At 44.5% G+C, this 16,707-nt stretch overlaps 1 protein-coding gene across 3 annotated transcripts in view; it reads left to right on the plus strand.

Annotated features, from left to right (window-relative positions):
* col12a1b (collagen, type XII, alpha 1b) overlaps positions 1-16,707 on the plus strand; it is an 84,706-nt gene that overhangs the window by 1,257 nt on the left and 66,742 nt on the right. For 2 of the 3 annotated variants that reach the window (XM_034580559.1, XM_034580561.1), the window contains exons 3-12: positions 2,833-2,949; positions 4,220-4,363; positions 5,712-5,765; positions 6,803-7,066; positions 7,459-7,623; positions 8,936-9,109; positions 9,204-9,494; positions 10,248-10,850; positions 13,601-13,879; positions 13,962-14,237. The exons of the other annotated variant lie outside the window; for it this stretch is intronic. In XM_034580559.1, the coding sequence (XP_034436450.1) occupies positions 2,833-2,949; positions 4,220-4,363; positions 5,712-5,765; positions 6,803-7,066; positions 7,459-7,623; positions 8,936-9,109; positions 9,204-9,494; positions 10,248-10,850; positions 13,601-13,879; positions 13,962-14,237 (2,367 nt within the window). The remainder of the gene's footprint in view (positions 1-2,832; positions 2,950-4,219; positions 4,364-5,711; positions 5,766-6,802; positions 7,067-7,458; positions 7,624-8,935; positions 9,110-9,203; positions 9,495-10,247; positions 10,851-13,600; positions 13,880-13,961; positions 14,238-16,707) is intronic. 3 annotated transcript variants of the gene reach the window in all.

A 16,707-nucleotide genomic window follows, 5' to 3' on the forward strand; every position in this document is an offset into this window, starting at 1 on the left:
GAGAAAGAAAAAAACAGATATATTGTTAGAAAATGCTGCTTTAAAGCAAATAATTATGTTAAACTATCTTAAACGATTCTTTAGTGAATGAGATGTAAGAAAACCCTTTAGCTGCTGCTGTGTACCATGTGACCCTGTAGAGCCAGACATCCTGTAAATGTCCCTGAGCCTCAGACATGTAGTTCGACCCTTCTTACACCAGGAGGCGCCCTTGCTCAAAACCACCTCTGTCTTTCTGGAGCCTCCAGTTTCTGAAAAAGAGCAAAACCCAGCCGGCACCAGGCCAAGTTTCCTCCCCCCGTCTTTCCTCCCGATGGAACGGAAAGACTAAATATGAGTTTCATATTATTTTCCAGAGGTTACGACGGGAGAGAATCTGCCTCTGGATTTTCTCTCAGAATAAAGTTTTAAAAAGTGTCAGTGTAGTAAAAACTGATTGTCCCTCCAGGAGAGTTTCTAACCTCCTGTGACCCCCCCCCCAGCAGGGGCCCCCGCTGCCTCTCCAGGGGCCACATCAGCGTTGTAACGTTGTGTCGTATATATTCTGAACCGGGTGGAGTAGTTAAACATGTCGGGGCCGGAGCTGAAGCCTCAAACGCCTTGAAGATGAAAACACTCGGCGCAGGAAGAGCTCGACTCTAAACTGTGACACGTGAGGCGACAAATAAAAAGCAGCTTTTAGAGCAGAAGACGAGACGTTCACACAAAGGCAGAAAGGTCTGTGGGCGTTTTCCTCTGGATTCAGAGCTGCAGGTTTTTCTTTGAGGTAGTGTTGCTTTGGAAACTGAAGCAGCAGCCGCGGCCTTGATATGATTCACCAGGTTGGTGCTCCCTACATTTTTGACGTCCTGTCCCACTTCTCAGTCAAGCCTTGACCCAGAGTCGGGGCTTCACGACAATATTTTACTGCGATATTCTTCACTCACAATAACGGCTGGTTGGTGGTGATCTAGAGACAAGAATCTTTAACCTGTAGCTAGAATCGACTGTGATATGATTTACGTTCTGTTTCCTGTTTGATTTAGTAATTTTACACGATAACGTTCCTCCAGCATGAAGCGATTAACGTGTTTGCTCAGGTTTAATGATTTAAAGAAAAGTGTAGCACATCCAGACCAGAGGAGGGCGCTCTGACTGGATTACAGCATGATGTATAGCAAGCCAGTTTGTGCTAATGGAAATGTTTATATCTTTATTATTACTTTAAAGCTACTTTAACTTGTATGAACATAGACATTTCACCTATTATCTATTTATTTGAAGTTCTTATGAAGTTATTCTAGTGAGTATATACGGAAGCATTAAAAACAACCGGTGCGTTGCAGCGAGCTAGAGTTTCATGTTCACGCTCTGTGGTATTTTGTATTAGTCTTTAATCTTTTATTCCACCCCAACCTGAAGAATATCATTTTAAAATATTTATTTAGAAATAATCTCTGGTCCCTTGTGTACATGGACACTTTTTGTCCGTTACTCCAAGTTGTTAAAACCAACTTTTCATGTACACGTGCATGAACCTCTAGTCGGGGATCACGATTCCAAACCTGGATCTGTGTGAACTTTGACCTGTTTGTTGGTTAACGTCACAAAAACCAGTGGTTCTTCAAACTGTGGCCCAGATCCTGAAATCTAGAGGATCAGTGTTTCAACTGGGTTGTGAATTTTGGACAAAAAGTTTCAGTAATGATTCAAAGTTTAAAAGTTGGATCTGGATCAGTTTCAGAACCTCTGGTGCACATTACTGGTCAACGTAAACAGGAAAAGACGTACACGTGTTGTAACCGACATGCGTATTCTTTTATGAGGTTTGCAATGGAGACGATGGCGGCGATCACTCGGCTCTTTATCCATTGTATAATCAATACTGGAGTTTTATCAGATTTCTGTGGTTTGTGTTTGTTTGTCAATTCAACATCGTGAGTTGGATTGAGGTCATGGACGTCCGGTGTCGGCCAGTCCATGTTTCACTTTGTCCACAGGGTGGGAAACCTTTTCATTTTCATAAGAGGCTGGTGATTCCCCAAATTTAAAAAAGAATCTTCCACTGAATCACCAGCCAAAAAACATTTTTGGTTCAAACCTCCAGAGTACGGAAGCAAAGAAAAGCCCAAACCACATTTTACAGGCAGCTACTTGTGAAAGTTCACACTTTGTAATTTTAAAACCATTGATCAGAATGGATCTGGTTTTAATCCCATTTTTGAAACTCCCAGAGAGTCATTTCAATTTTTCAGAGAAAAAAAACACTAATCTTTCCAATATTTATACAACTGGTCCCTTTTGAATCTGAAAATAAAAATTCAGACAGCCTTGGATCACATGACTGATAAAACGTCCCCTTATTGGACAAATCTGATCAGTTCCATCTTCCATTTAGAATTTTGATGTCTTTTATAGAAACAAATCCAAATTTAGCAATCTGATATTTTGACTTTTTACTTCCAAAATATATTAATTAGAGTTTTTTTTAAATCCTTCCCCAGTATTTACAGCTCAATACCAAATAGCAGTAGTTCTGAGCAGCCTTTGCTGGTTTCTCTTCCCGCCTTGTTTGTTGTTGTGTCTCGTTCTAGGATCTAACGTTGTGTGTTTGTTGTCTTGAGTCGTTCACTGTGGTCGACTCCGGCCGTGCACACTCAAACTGAAGTCATTTTTTATGTCTCCAAAATGGCTTCTCTAACATCTGTAGGCTGTGTCGTGTCGTTTGCTCCAACAGTGAACTTGTCGTACTTCACCCTGAAGTGTTGACTGTTGGGGACATCCTGCTTCCATTTGGATACATGCACCGTGCCGCGCTGCAGGACTAACTGTGGGGATGTTTTCTGTTCGCAGTCGACCCTCCGTCAGATTTGAGGTTTAAGATTTTAAACGAGAACACGGTGCAGATGATCTGGAGCAGACCCGGGTCCAGGATACAGGGCTACAGAATACAAGTGACCTCGGACACAGGTGGGTGCTCGTCACAGCTGAGCCGTGACCTTCGGCTGCCCCCTGCAGTTACCTCCTCTCGTTAGCGTCGGGCCGATCACGGATTGATTAAAGTAATCGTGGGCTTGATGTGCTGCCGTTCACTAACATGGAGGAGGGACTGAGCAGCTGGAAACAGTCGTAGGAACCATTAGCTGCGTCACATCTCTGTTGGGAAAAGACCTTCTACTGTTTCAAACTGGGCCGGAACACGGAAAGTTTAGATTTATGCATCTGTTAGCTAAGATATATTAATTCAACAACTACCTTTTGTAATCGCCTCGTAAAGTTTAACAAAAGTAGCTCATAAACAGAACTCACGTTTCAGCTTTCATGTTTTAAATCAATAACCACCAGGTGTGACTGTGTTCAGCTCGTTAACCTAGCTAGCTAACTGACACAACTAACGTTAGCATGCACATTTGAATTCAGTACCTAGTTGTGACTGCTTGGTACAGTTATTTAACCAAACTAGCGACTAGCAGCACTGATGCTAGCTTTCATTTTTTAATTCAGTACCGATACGATTTAGTGGTTTAATACTCGTGCTAGCTAACTGACAGAACTGAACTAGCAGGTAACTTAGCAAACTAGCTAAGTGAAGAAGCTATCATTAGCGTGCTAAATAAATATAAGTCCATGATGTGAAATTGTGATTGCACACGATTTAAAAAGCTGTTTAATAATTCCGTTAACTGACATTTCACAAAAAAACAAAATATAACTCAAATAACAAAATATCCAAAAATATGAGGCTAAATGATCAAATAAGCGTGGTTAGTCTCGTTTAAGTTGAGGATTCTATTGATAACGTTAGGTATTTATTTATTTATTTTTCCTTAAAACCACAACATAATTCTGAATTATTAATATATCGTAGAAGAAGTGGGTTTAAATGGACCCTGATAATCCTGTAAACCAACACAACAGGGAAATGAAGTCCACACGTCTTTGTGTCCGTTAAACAACGCTGAGCATTTCAAGTTGTAACATTTGAGGTAAATGATGAATTGACTTCATGGAAGGTTTGAAGGTATTTGAGGTTAAAACCATGTGTTTTATAGTAATTCGTAGTAATGCGGAAAGTTTTCATCAGATTTAATCAAAGTGTTGTGTGTTTACACGGATCTTCCAGTCCTCGGGTCAATAGTCTGAATAAGGTTTCGTCTGATGCCCTGTTCTGACTCTTGGAGAAATGAAGTAATGCAATATTTTCCTAATGGCTTCCCTCTGACTGTGTGCATTCTTGTAGAAGAACCAAGGAAAGAATTTACGCTGCCTGCATCTGCGACTAAGACCTCCATCCCAAACCTGAGTCCAGATGTGGATTATGTTGTAACGATAGCAGCGTACGCCGGATCGGAGGAGAGTCTGCCCATCTCCGGCCAGATCACACGTGAGTCACCATGTCCCTGAGTGTTCAGCTCCAAACATCCAGTTAAATCCCAGTAAAGTTGGTCTGCAGCTGGTCTGTCGCCATGGTGACCGTCCACTTCGGTGTGAAAGCCAAACACCTGAACACCTCCTGTGAGGGAGGACATACGAGGAACATCTATAGATCAGACATATTCAGATCTGTTACTTTGTCCAACCTGGACGTTTCTTTATTTAGATTTGATATTGAACTTCAGGATGAGAAATGTATTTATTTATTCAAATCAACATGAGGCTGAGAAAGCAGTTTTAACACAGGTTCATATTAAGAAGCACTTTTTGGGGTCGATTGTAAGATTTGGGATTCGTGTGTCACGTAGAAACAGCTGTGAGCAACAGTTTTACCAAAGCCCCTGTGAGCCAGCCTTTGAACAGTGCCAGAGTTTGAAAGCGGTCGACTGGAAGCCTGACGAGACAGATTTCAGTAACTCCGCGGCAGGGAGCCAATCAGGACACAGTCCAGCTGTGAAGTGTTTCCTGTGGTCTGAGACCGTGTGTGGACAAAAAACCCCATTGTTTTAGACTCACGCAGTAAAACTTAATCAAATCTAAAGTAGCTGTACGACTTATTTTAGATGGTTTTGTTTACCAAAAAGGAAAAATAGGGATTTTATGCCAACACAGACGAGAAGTCTTTAAACTCTGACATCTGGATAAACTCCACGATCACGATCATGTAACGGCACCAGAGAAGTTATGAAATGCTCCTAGTGGAGATATCTTTTTCTTAACTGGTATTTTGAAGATTAACCTCAACATTTAAAGCAATAATGAATTTTAAGATACATTGTTTGACACTCAGGAACTTTATTGTCCACAGTGTGTAATATTGTTCTTGGCTTGATTTATGGTCTATTTGACTGTAAGTGATCATAATTCACGAAATGAACATCAGCTGTATTGAAGGACACTTGAAACTAGAGACTGAGTCAGGTCTTCACTGAAACCATGGCAGCAGTTTGATGGGGACGTCTTCCTGGCACCGCCGCTGATGATCTGACAAACCCTCTGAGAAATCTGTTAGAAAGACATCAACCCATTAGTTCCATGTGGGAACTCGTTCTGCATGCTCGGCGCATCTCTGAGGTGGAAACGCTGCGGAGCAAATCTCACGCATGGAAACACACAAACAAAAGACCAGTCTGGTTCCAAGTTGAGAGGTCTAATATTTGTTGAAGTAAAACAGGGACAGTTTCTGACAGAAAACGGTTCATAATATCCCATTATATGAGCATTCGGGGGGTTTCTGAGGACACAGATTAACCAGATTGTCTCTGAGTTTTGTAATTACATGTTTTATTGTCTTTCAGTCGAGTCCGGTGGCAGAGGTCCATCCAGGAAGCCAGAGCCTTCAGAATCAGTCAGTAAGTCATTGATCTCATCCAATCATTTATCTTAAACCTTAATTTGACTAAGGTTTTCACTTCCTAACCTCTTCGACATTTCCACTTCTTGTTCCTGAGTTTTCTCCGTCACTGCTGGGCGGCGTCCATCAGCCTGAGCTCAGCAGCGAAGGGAGGCTCCGACCACACAACACACAAATCAAAATTAGGCCCCCATAAATCTCTGAAGTATTCGGTCATCGGCTTGGTCCCCTGCCGGCCAATTATGCCAGTGCTAAGGAAGCTGCTCACACTCACTGGGGGGGGTCGTAGGTGGGTCGGGGAGCCGCTGTTGTAGTTGGGGGGGGGGGAGCGGAGCGGAGCCCAGCCCTGAAGTGCTGAGGGAAGTGGAAACCATTACAGATGCTGATTTACAAGAGTTCTGCTGCTGCCGCCCTGGCTCCGTTCGGCACGGGATGACGAGCTTGTGCTGAATTTTCCTTCTTTTCATGGGAGGAAAGTCAGAAGAAAAGTCCCAGAAAGCAGCAAAGAGACTCTTCTACTTCCACCTCCACCGGTGGAAGGATTCAGACATGGTGGTTGACGGGTTTTACACTCAACAGGTTCATTTGGGCGTTGGTCAAACAGTCATCTTGAGTGATACAGAGCTTCCATCAAATTAAACAATCAACTCTGAACCGTCTTTTCCAAGAACTTGGCCAGAACCTCGGAGTCGACGTTCATGCAAGTGTCTTAGTTAAATAATAATTTCAACAATGTTTTTGTTTGACGTTTACATTTTCATTCATATTTTATTATATTTAGGCAAATAAAAGTGCCTCAGATAGAATCCAGTGAATGAAACTAACCTTTTCTTCTACAAAATACAAACAAAACTCCCGACTTTGCTTTACAAATCTGTTTGAGAGAAACCGTCTACGAGACAAACACAGTGGACGTATAAATCTTCACCAGTTGTTTCCTTCGATGGAAAGAAGAATCGATCTGATGGTCCGGACCAACACCGGTTCACCAGTGACCAACTTGTCTTTACTTTTCCCGTCTGTTCTTTTCCCCAGAATGCTCTGTGAGCGCCATCGCTGATATTGTGTTTTTGGTGGATGGCTCCTGGAGCGTGGGCCGACCGAACTTCAAATACATCCGCAACTTCATCTCGGCGGCGGCCGGAGCGTTTCAGATCGGACAGGACAAGTCCCGTGTCGGTGTGGTGCAGTACAGCGGCGACACCAGGGCCGAGTTCAACCTGAACACACACCTGACCCGGGCGGCGCTGCTGCAGGCCGTGGGCTCGCTGCAGTACCAGGGAGGAAACACCATGACAGGTACGCTGTCCATGTCATTTAACGTGTTCTTCACACTATCACACAACAGTAAATCGTAACTTTTACTAAATGCTAAATAATTAAATATGTTTTCGGCCATTTGAAATGAGTTTAAATAATAATCATTATTTTTATTCCTACTTTCTACAAGAGTAAAAAAACTTGAGACTTCTTGTCATTTGTTTAACCACGTAGCCTGTTCAAACTCGCCCAATGAACACATCAAATCAAAAATAATATACCTCACATCATTTTTATTGGTAGCAAACATAATGACCTGTCACATAATCCTTCTCACCCTGTGGTGATTATATTGAAGACACACCTTTTGGCTCTGCACTGTTTAAAACTTAATTCCCGTATATTAAAACCTCTCTGTCTCGTTGCTCCAGGCAATGCCCTCAGCTACATCCTGAAAAACACTCTCTCGGAGGCTGCCGGCGCCAGGCTGAATTTCCCCAAAGTGCTGGTCATCATCACAGATGGCAAATCTGAGGATGCAGTGGAGGGTTACGCCAAGCAGCTCAGGAGCAGTGGGGTGGAGATCTTTGTCCTCGGTATGGAGCCAGAACAAGTTTATTGCATTCCACATCTTACATTTTCCATCTTTATTTAATGCTTTTAACTGTTGTTAGTAACAGAAACAACCTGTGATGACATAATAATGGAACAAGGTTAAATTCCTCCATCATTAACGTTACAAGCGAGTGATAGCAGGTTTTCTCAGTGTTTATGCTCAAGGTTCAGTGTCAGACTTTCCACGAAGTGAGGATGGAGAAGCAGGAGTGGGCGGTTGCTATGGTGTTAGAGCAACAACAGCTCATCTCTACAGTGGCTGAAAGTGGGTCACTGATTGAAAATTGCTTTTGGAGACATTAAATATGTTCCCAGGTTTTGCAGGAGAAGCTGGTAACACGCGTTAGAAGCACTGTTCATTTCCACTTCAACTAAAACAAACAAAAACAAACGAAACCTCCGATCGTTTCCTGGAGGCGATCCAGGCTTTAAAAGGTTTTTAATGGGGCGAGGGTGATGGCGTTTACACGAAGCACACGGGAGCTCGGTTGGTTTCAGACAGTTTAAACCACAGTGTGTGTGGTGAAGTTACTGCAGTAATGCCTCAGTGTTGAAGGAATTATTCAGATCGTCTATTTCAGTAAAAGTATCAACATCAATATGGAAAAATTCTCAATTATAAGTAAAAGTCTTACATTCAAAATGTTTTCTTACAGCCTTGAGATAATGCTGTTAGGATTTGGTGCTTGAATTGAATTAAACCGAGGAGGAAGGAAGGGAGATGGAAATAAAGAAGCACAGGGATAAAATAAGAGAGGACAATTTGAACAATACGTTATGATCTTGTGTCTCAAACCTTTATCTGTCAGTTAAATGTTGTCGAGACAAACTTACTGTATTTGCCTCTCGCATGTAGGAGCAGAAAAGAAGAAAGCTTAAAAAAGTTCACAGCTGAACTTTGAATAAACTTTATTTCGTGTCTCACCCCCGTCCTAAAACACTTTCTCCAGTTTAACATGAACTGCTCACGTTGTCACACTTTCCATCCTGAGTCGAGGTGATTCTGTTGATAATTCCAGCTCCAGAACGTTTAATCCGCTAATGTGGAAAATCAATGTTGCACTTCACGTCTTTTATGGACCAATTATTTCTTCCAGTATTTACAGACCTGGAGCAAATACACTGATTACAAAGTAATCCTCAGTGACTTTACGAGCATGGCCATGGATTCAGCCTTGTTGCCTCTGAGCTCAAAATGAGAAAACAATGGGAATCACAACGTTCATAAAGAAGATTTCCCCCAATTTCATAAACTATCCTAAACTCTGATGTTGCATTTCTCTCGGCTTGTAGGTATTGGTCAGGCCGATGAAGCTGAGATGAAGCTGATGGCCTCCACGCCTCACAGAAGTCACGTCTACAATGTCGCCAACTTCGACATGATCAAGAATGTGCAGAAAGAGCTCATTCTGCAGATCTGCGCCGGGGTCGACGATCAACTCAGCTCCCTGGTCAGCGGAGAGGAAGGTGAGATGTGCTGAGAAAATACTTTTATACCATGTCTGGGTTTAAAGGGCTTAAAGAAAAACAGACATCCTATAATTCTGATGTTGTTTTGCAGTTGTTGAGCCAGCCTCTAACCTCCAAGTCCTGGAGGTGGCCTCGAAGTCCGTGCGTGTGACCTGGGACGCCCCCATCGGGGACGTCTCAGGATATAAGGTGCAGATGATCCCCATGATGACCGGCAGAAAGCGGCAGGAGCTGTACGTGGGCCCATCCCAGACGACGGTGGTGGTCAGAGACCTTTCTCCAGACACAGAGTACCAGATCAGCCTGTTCGCTCTGAAGGGCCTGACGCCCAGCGAACCTGCCGTGGTCATGCAGAAGACAGAGCCGATTAAACTGTCAGTGGGTGAGTGGTTTTACAATTTTCCAACATGAAGACTCAGGAATAAATAGATGGATTAACAACTGGTCAACTGGGCAGAGGCACAAGACGTCAGGGAGCCCCTGAACTATCCTTTGTTTCAAAGTCATCCAGCTTAGTTCAGTGGTTTCAGAGGGAGGCAGAAGGACAACAAAGAGACACAAAACCACCACAAACACACAAAACCACCACAAACAGACCAAACAACCACAAACAGACCAAACAACCACAAGACATAAAATGAACACAAACGCTGCTTTTGCACAAGCACTGAAAACCTGAAGCTTTCTAGACTTTACCCAGAGGAGCTGTAAGTGTGAATTTAATCTCTTGCCAGTTCCGCAGCAGAACAGCTGTGTAATGTCCAGTTGCATCCATGTGTGAAAAGAGCTGATTGTTGTCCAGAGACTTCACAGCAAGTGGGCGTGCGGATGATGTCTCTATAATTTGTCCCTCATGTTTTACCCGGGCGCCACCGCTCGTCTTATCTAAGCCGAGTATTTCAAGTGGGTGTGAAAGCGTCTCACGTGGACAATGTCCGTCTGTGTGCTGCATGTGTGAAAAGGCAACTGTCCAAAGACTCAGGCCCGTTGTAAACACGGAGATCTTTCCCACAAAGTCTTTAATTCGCCAATAAACAAGTCCCGCACAGGATGAACAGAACCAGTGATCAAAGTATTTTCACTGAAGCATAGAGAACTTGTTAGTAAATGAGAACTTTTTAATTTTCCTCCCTAGAATGTTCTCTGGGTATGGACGTCCAAGCCGACGTCGTCCTCCTGGTCGACGGCTCCTACAGCATCGGTCTGGCCAACTTTGCTAAAGTGAGAGCTTTCCTCGAGGTGCTGGTGAACACCTTCGACATCGGGGTCGGTAAAGTTCAGATCAGCTTGGTCCAGTACAGCAGGGACCCTCACACCGAGTTCTACCTGAACACTCACCACGACCTGGCTGCCGTGGTCAAGGCTGTGAGGACCTTCCCTTACAGGGGCGGCTCCACCAACACCGGCAGGGCCATGACCTACGTGAGGGAGAAGATCTTCCTGACCAACCGGGGGGCGCGTTCCAACGTTCCTCGCGTTACCATCCTCATCACTGATGGGAAGTCGTCCGACGCCTTCCGGGACCCGGCCACGAACCTGAGGAAGTCTGACGTGGAGATCTTCGCAGTGGGCGTTAAGGACGCTGTACGAAGTGAGCTGGAGGCCATCGCCAATACGCCCGCTGACACCCATGTGTACACCGTGGAGGACTTTGATGCCTTCCAGAGAATCTCCAAAGAACTGACGCAGTCCATCTGCCTGAGAATCGAGCAAGAACTTCGCACTATCTTACAGAGACGTAAGTAAGACGGCTTTAATCCTCTATGCTGACGACAGCGCACTGTTCTTTGAACAAAGTTCTGCTCATTTACGGCTGTCAAACTTCTGTTTGTTCTTAAACGAGGTGTGTTATGGGAAAAACTTTTCATTTTGGTGAAGTGTTTCCCACTTTTCCTCCTTCTCCAGTTGGATCATAGCTTTAGAGGTGGGATTTATCTGTTTCTGGACGTGTAGAAGCGGTCGTACCGCTGCTATCACCTCTACTGTTAGCTTGTTGTGATCATCAGGTTGTTGGTTCACACCATGAATAGATGTGTGTTATGAAGTTGCTTCTGATGCTCAAACGTTGACTCTTGGATTTTCAGGATCAGTTGCTGGTTGGACTCAGTGTTTACTTTGTCTTATATTGAAGTAAGGCTACTACTGTCGTATATTTAAGCAGCAGTGATGTTGAAGATGATGATGAAGGAATCTCCGCGGACACCGTTCTTGCTTGTATAATAAGGTTTATTACACAGAAGTTACAGGTCAGGACAGGTACCTAGGTATACCCGGAGACGTTCTCGGCCAATGAAGAAGTCTCCCTCGCCGGTGCCGGACAAGCCTCCATATAGGGAAGTTGTTTCCGCCCAGGAAATAAGATAAAATGACGTCATACATAGGGGCCTCTAATACAAAACATGCTTCCTACTTAAAGATGGAAACCCCTCTATCTAACAGGTCAAAGAGAGTTTCTCCAGGTCAAAGAGAACTTAACGAGTATCATATCGAATAATAATTAGATTCATCTGAGAGTCAGGAAACGAGGGGCCCCCTAATCATGAACATGTCATTAACAATCTATGTTAGCTGAATATACCACACTACCACAGGAACCACCAATAGATTGATAACATCACGATGTGGATGTAGCTCACTGCACATCAGGTGCTTCACGTTCAGCGAAGTGCAAACAGCTACTGAGTCGATCATTGACTTCAGTTTACTGTGTTCGGTTGGAATATTTGATGTTTAAAGATTCACTCATGTACTTTCCTCTACTTGGATGAATCTGGAGAACGATGACAGGCTGGAGACATCAAGAATTCTGCATTTATAACCATTCAATCGGAAATACTCATTCATTGCTTTTGTTTGTACCAACAGTGGAGCACTGAGCAGTCAGCAGATTTATATTAGGTTATTTCCAACTAGATTTAATTGTATTTGTATACATTTTGCTGAAGAATTTAATAGACTACAAAAGCAATTCCTTTCCTTGAACATTTTTCGAGTTGAAAAACCTTCAAAACAATATCATGTGCAGTTTAGGGTTCACTTGGGCTTATGTTGATTTATCTCGTTAATTCTTTATTCATTATCCAGTCTGCTCAACATGATGTCATCATCGTGATGGGCTCAAACTTTCTTTTGATAATCAAGAGCCTCCACGGTTTCAGCAGATTAAATGGGAAACATCCGTCTTTTAATGTGAGCACATGTTGTAAAACTACCTGTCGAGTATTATGATGAGGAACAGTTGTTGTGATCGAAACAACATTTGACCAATTAATTACAGTCGCGCTCAGATGTAACTCTACCAGCCTTCAGTGGGGAGCCCAATGCAGACGAGTACAAACATGTCACACAAGCTGTCTTCTCAGCCGAGCCCTCCTCCGCCTCAATGTGCTCAACACATGTCCACCTTTTGATCATTCGAGGCCAGGGAGAGTTCCTGCGAGTGGAAACATCAGAGCTGGGTCAGACCGTGGGGTGCACAGTTTTCTTTGCATTTGTTTAAACCTGGTCTGAGCAGCAGATGACTCAGTTAATACCACACCAGGACAATCAGGGGCTGTCGGGAGTGTTGCCCGTCACGGATCCGTGGAGGAATCTCCACATTGAAAAGCATTCTTTGTGTCTAAATCATTAAACATCTGGTAGTCAAGTTTCAACAAGCAAGCAAAGTTACTCACAAAAGCTTAAGTTTAATCTCTGTCTCGCACTTTGCCAAATGGAGCTTCCAGCTCTGCCAGCGTGGAATGTGACTCACACCGGCTTTGATTGCTGATTATATAATTCTTATATAATAATGACTTTATGTCAACACAGAGAAGTGTACAGGAGCCTGGGGAGCTGCTCAGTCCCGACCCGACGGCAGAGAGCTGCCACTGAGGGCGTTTCTCAGCAGCTGCCCTCCTGATCCAGGGCCGCTCATCACACGCTGTGTTAGGGCCCCAGCTGCCGGGGGGGCGGGGGGGGGGGCACCACAACCAGTTTACTCCCTTCTTACTGTCCAACTCATTCAAGTCTCTTTAGAAAAGTTAGTTCATCACATAAAAACTAAACTAATCAGAAAGATAAGCTGCAGCCTGAAGAAGAGTTAGATGTGTGAATTTGCTTTTGGACCAAAGAGAAAGAGACTCTTGTGTTCAACTTCAACCTGCTGAGATTCTTGTTGTGGATTATTCGCTCTGAAGTGACGTTAGCTTTGTTCCGCTGGTTCCTGCTTGAGCTTGTGAAACACCCCTGGTGCTGAGAGTCACATCTTTGATGCTTCAACATCAAGAGAACAGAAAGAAGTTACAGACTTTATTAAGCTGAGGTTTTTCAATTAAACTCAACTAACTTAAAAAAGGCCAACTGCAGTCAACTATTTCCATCTGTGTCTGCGCGTGATTAGATGACAAGATGAACGTGACCGTAAAGAAGAATTTATTATCGTACATGTTTTCACATTGTGTTTGATTGAAAATGAACCTTAACTTTGTTTCCTGCCACCTTCTCCAGAACTGGTTCAGCCGAGGGACCTGTCCTTCTTGGAGGTCGGCCCCAGGAGCTTCAGGGCCTTGTGGGGGATGGACGCCAACGACGTCGAGTCCTTTTTGGTTCAGTTCAAGCCGGCAGATGTTGCCAACGGGCATTATGTCTCCATGTCTGTGCCCGGGGACACACTCACCACCATCCTCCCCCACCTCAACCCGCTCACCCGCTACGAAGTCAAAGTTAACGCTCACTACGTGAAAGGGGAGAGCCTACCTGTGACAGGCTATGAAACCACTTTAGAAGGTATTTATCTACACTCACCACATTTATCTTTTTAAGCTCTTAAATGGGAGCAGAACAAACTTGACTCTTTCACCTGTTGCAGAAAAAGGCCCCGTGCGCAACCTGCGAGTTTCTGAGGAGACAACAGACAGCTTCAGAGTGTCGTGGCTTCCAGCTCCTGGAGCCGTCACTCGTTACCGTCTGTCCTACGAACCCGTTGGGGACGAGAGCTCGAGGCTTGAGATGGTAACCGACGGCCCCGAGACGACGACTGTCCTCCAGCAGCTTCGGCCCCAAACAACCTACCGCGTCACCGTCACTCCTGAGTACCAGTCCGGCCCCGGAGTGCCACTGCAAACCGACGGCACCACCAAAGACGGTGAGCGTGGCTTTGGGTTAAAGTTATATCGTTAAAAGATGAGATACAGATGCTGTAATAAATAAAAGCTAAATGTTTGAAGCTCCAACAGGAGGAGAATTGTTGTTTCGAGTCGGACTCTGGATCAGAAGTTGATTTCTGAAGTCCAGGAAATGAGTAGCAAGTTAAAGGAGACATGTTCAGATGCAGGTTGATCATTTTAATTAGTGTTATTGTGATTGTTAAATGTCTGCCTCCACTTCTGCTTGAGGGGACGTGACAGACAAGCAGCTAGAGGTGCAAATGTGGGACGACATCAGGATGGTGCAGACGTTTGGTCAAATTACACTTTTAAATCAAGATGATGTTGTGGTGATTCAAACATTCTTGGTCCCAGTTGTCTTTGCGTCATTTAAAAACCCACAGTGGAAATTAGTTCAAATTTTGACGTCCTCTGTGTTGAAAGCCGTCATCTGTCGTTTGACATTTGCTGGGATTCTCAACCAATCCACACACGCTGGACCCCAGTGGAAACAAACTCCTAACCCCGCAGTGTTAGTCCGACCTGCCACCCGGCGAGCCCTGATCCGCCCCACAGGGGAAGGAATGGAAAACTAGATGCACGCTCAGAACGTTGGGAAGTGGAATTAGGCCGAGATGAACCTAAAAGGTGATAAACGATGAAGAAGAAAAGCAGAGGAGATCTTTTCATTCCACTCCGTGACGTTATAATTCGTAAATTCTTGAAGGGGAGTTATCTCATGGAGACATTTCCAGCTTTAGCACTTCAGGGGGAGATTACGTATCATCTGAAGACGCAGAATACGGAGGATGCAGCTGGAAATGAAGAAATGTATTCCTCTCTACCATGGCAACACTATGTGTTTCTGTGTCGGACCCTGGTGCTTCCAGCCCCCTCAGTCCGAGCAGCTGTTTATCGTCCCAGACTATTTTTTAAATCTCATTTCTTGTATAGTTGACGGTTTATTAAAAGGAGCAGAATGAGTCCCAGCCTTGTGTGTCTGTCATAAAACACACAGTTGGATTTACTCCCCCCTGTGTGGCTTACAACATTTTTCCCATTACAATGTTTACTGTGCCATGACTTTATCGCTCAAATATGAATCTATGCAGCGCCTTGAGGGTTTTTCATGAATTACCCTTTTGCTGTCTTTTCCACAAAGTTAGGATAAAAGCACATGATGTGAGGTTACACAAGAATCACTTTACTCTTTATTCCAGTTTTTGCTGACCACCCTTAGGAAAAGAAAATGTGCATTTGATTAAAAGCCGCGACAGTTTCATCACTCGCTCTTGGATCCAGGCGGCTGTCAGCAGAACATACCTACTGGAGGAAAGAAACACACTCTGCAGGCAGAGGCAGCTACGACACTTTTCACATTAATAATCAGCAGTAGGCGTTAACACCGATGAGTCATCGCTTTATTTGACCAATTATTTTTAAAAGAGGGAATTGTGTGAACTTGCCCCACTTCGCTTCCACGCTCTCTTACACTTCTCCACATCCTGGAAGCTGCTCAGTTTCCTGCTGCGTCGCTCTACTGGAGCAAACTGGGAGTTTAGTGTCTCGGGTCAAAGACGAGTTCCTCCTCCAGTGTCTCTCCTGTCAAGGACGTAGTGGACGGTTATCAGGCCACAAGACAAGTAAAGGAAACCTCACGGCCACAAATACTAGTTCTCCTCTGCCCCCACGCTCGCACATCCTCTGTGTGTTGTGTAAAGGACAAGGTGTCTGTCTCTGTATCCAGGGACCTGCTCTACCAGCTGACCCTGGATATGTCTCCTTTAAGACACATGGCTCTTTACCATGTCTCTGCTCTGATTGGAAGTGGGGACCTTCTCTCTGTCCCCACTTAGTCTGTTTCTGTACATAAACATAAAGAAACACCGGGATAGCTTTTACAACGCGGTTCTTTAATGGTCCTGGACTCCTCCTGGACGACCTGAACCTGAGAGGATGGATGTGCAGTGAGACAGAAGTGTTTGTGCAGCAACAGAGACAGTGGACACGACAGCAGCCGCTCACAGGCTGAGAGGTGAAGATGAGAAACAGCAAGACCGGACAGGAATGTCTGCGAGCTGAGAGCAGGGCTGGAAGGTGAGGAGGAGCAGGAGAGACTGACTCATTCCTGTGTCTGTCCTCCTCTCTGTTTATGTCTGCATGTGTCTTTGTTTCACGCTGCATCTCCGTCTCACCTTGTCTTTCCGCTGTCGCCTCCCATTTGTCTTCAGTTCTGTTTTGCTATGTCTCTTCATATTAGCTTCTCGCTGTGTCTCTCGTTCCATTTTCCTCTTCACGTCTCCCTCGTTCAGTCTTTCTTTGTTTCCTCGTGTTCGTTTCTTTCCACCCTGTGAGGGCTTGCCTGGAATTTAATAGTGTTGTCTGCGGCCTCTGTGTTTCGGCCTGCAGCAGCCTCCCTGGTAGCGGGAACACACTTCTGTCTTTCTGACGCTTCGGGGGCCCGCACTG

This window comes from Hippoglossus hippoglossus, chromosome 24 (genome assembly GCF_009819705.1).
Source record: "Hippoglossus hippoglossus isolate fHipHip1 chromosome 24, fHipHip1.pri, whole genome shotgun sequence".
Classification (NCBI taxonomy): domain Eukaryota; kingdom Metazoa; phylum Chordata; class Actinopteri; order Pleuronectiformes; family Pleuronectidae; genus Hippoglossus; species Hippoglossus hippoglossus.